The 2,597-nt window shown below is 31.2% G+C and overlaps 1 protein-coding gene across 1 annotated transcript in view; it reads left to right on the forward strand.

Moving 5' to 3' along the window:
• LOC106477117 (neurobeachin-like) overlaps positions 1 to 2,597 on the forward strand; it is a gene marked incomplete at its 5' end in the record, with an annotated part of 9,827 nt that overhangs the window by 4,313 nt on the left and 2,917 nt on the right. Inside the window, one exon of the mRNA XM_013937712.1 lies at positions 1,928 to 2,036. Within this exon, the coding sequence (XP_013793166.1) occupies positions 1,928 to 2,036 (109 nt within the window). The remainder of the gene's footprint in view (positions 1 to 1,927; positions 2,037 to 2,597) is intronic.

Below are 2,597 nucleotides of genomic sequence, written 5' to 3' on the forward strand. Positions count from 1 at the left end.
ATATATATATAATATAATTAGTACTTTCTCAGGCATTGAATAAACTCTCTTAGGCTTAAGACTATCCAGGTTTGAGATAGAGAGATACATCCTATGGTCAGTACTTACTCAGGTTTGGAAGTAAGTTTCTTGAAGACTATAAAGTTGGATGGAAATATGTGTGCTTTTTGAACTTGATCTACTGAGTCTTGGAGCTTGAAGTTTATGTCAACATTCAAAGAAGATTCATTTATTTGGTAGAAGTTGAAGAAGCAGTTGTCTAGAGCAGAAAAATAGAGGATAGGGAAAATAAAAATAGATTTACTGATAAATTAGTTTGCCATAGGCACTGTACACCTATAATTTCCTTTTTAATTATGATTCTCCTAATGGAGCCATTTTGCAACAGGTAGCTAACAGGAGAGTCAGCAACCAGTTTTCCTCGTGAAACCTATTATTTCTTAAAGGAACCACAAGTTAAATGTGGTTAAAAGATTTGTTAATAAAAATTTCTAAAAAATTCTGGAAACTAGGCTGTTGTCAAGTGTGAATTTGATGGATAGATTTGTTATTTTCTGAAAGTGCACATATTAAAAAGTTTGTATGAAATTATTTTTAAATTTATAATAGTGTAAGATAGCTAAAAAACTACAATTAAAACAGTTATAGCTCAAAAATAGTTAAACAGTGAACTTAAAAGAAGGAAAGTAATGGATTTGGAAAACCAAAAGTGTGTCCTCACATTTTTGGAATGTCACACAGTAAATGAAAGTGAAGAGACTACTATCAAAATGAGTGAAGAAACAGTGCTACTAAAACTAGTGAAGATATTATTATCAGAAGGAGTGAAGAAACAGTGCTACTAAAACTAGTGAAGATATTATTATCAGAACGAGTGAAGAAACAGTGCTACTAAAACTAGTGAAGAGACTACTATCAGAATGAGTGAAGAAACAGTGCTACTAAAACTAGTGAAGATATTATTATCAGAACGAGTGAAGAAACAGTGCTATTAAAACTAGTGAAGAGACTATTATCAGAATGAGTGAAGAAACAGTGCTACTAAAACTAGTGAAGAGATTACTATCAGAACGTGTGAAGAAACAGTGCTACTAAAACTAGTGAGGAGGCTACTATCAGATCGAGTGAGGAAACAGTGCAACTAAAACTAGTGAAGAAACAGTGCTACTAAAACTAGTGAAGAGACTACTATTGGATCGAGTGAAGAAACAGTGCTACTAAAACTAGTGAAGAAACAGTGCTACTAAAACTAGTGAAGAAACTAGCACTACAACTTTCTGTTGTGCTGGCTCAGAAACTTGGGAACCACAGCTTGTAAATAAGATGAGCAGACAGAAAAATGAGAATATATGTGTACTTAATCTGGGTAATTCACTTAAAGATGTGTATTTAATCTGGATAATTCACTTAAAGATGTGTATTTGATCTGGATAATCCAGTTAAAGATGTGTATTTGATCTGGGTAATCCAGTTAAAGATGTGTGTTTGATTTTGGTAATCCAGTTAAAGATGTGTATTTGATCTGGATAATCCAGTTAAAGATGTGTACTTGATTTTGGTAATCCAGTTAAAGATGTGTATTTGATCTGGGTAATCCAGTTAAAAATGTGTATTTGATCTGGGTAATACAGTTAAAGATGTGTGTTTGATTTTGGTAATCCAGTTAAAGATGTGTGTTTGATTTTGGTAATCCAGTTAAAGATGTGTATTTGATCTGGATAATACAGTTAAAGATGTGTATTTGATCTGGGTAATCCAGTTAAAAATGTGTATTTGATCTGGGTAATCCAGTTAAAGATGTGTATTTGATCTGGATAATACAGTTAAAGATGTGTATTTAATCTGGGTAATCCAGTTAAAGATGTGTATTTGATCTGGGTAATTACTCTAAGACACTGTTTACTGGTTATTTTGGTTTTGGTTTCAGTTCCACTTTGATTGGGTTTATTTGTGACTTGGTGGAGCATTCCACAACCGTCCAGCAGCACATGGTTCAGAACAAAGGATTTCTTGTTATAAGTTATCTACTGCAAAAGGTAAAGCAGCTTATCAAACTTATCCTAAAGTATTTTTTCATTAAGAACCACTAATTTTTAAATTAATTACATTATTTATTGTTATTTTACTTGTGCAGCAAAATGTATTTATTGAAATCTCAAATGTCAAATTTTTAAGGAATGCTAATTTTATTCATTGTATAACATCCCTAAATTCTATCTCTAACAAATAATCTTGTCCTTAACCCTATAACAACACCATTTTTAAAACCCTTTCTGCACATGTTAGTGTGTTACATTCAAAATTTACTATCAAATTATTATTATTAAGTATGTTATAATTCAAAGTTTTATATTATCTAAGTTTTTATTCCTTTATTTCAGAAGAAACTTTCAAAACAATAATTAAACCTGCAGTTTTTACTGTCACATGATGCACTTGCTGTTACAAATCTCAATTTTAAGAGCTGGTATAGAAGAAACTTTGTGAACTATGTAGAGACAGAGTGCTAATAACTACATTAAATAATGAATAGTATTTTTATACTCAACATGAAAACCACCTTACAGATGAACTATGTAGAGACCAAGTGTAAATAT

Source organism: Limulus polyphemus, unplaced genomic scaffold, assembly GCF_000517525.1.
Source record: "Limulus polyphemus unplaced genomic scaffold, Limulus_polyphemus-2.1.2 Scaffold12914, whole genome shotgun sequence".
Classification (NCBI taxonomy): domain Eukaryota; kingdom Metazoa; phylum Arthropoda; class Merostomata; order Xiphosura; family Limulidae; genus Limulus; species Limulus polyphemus.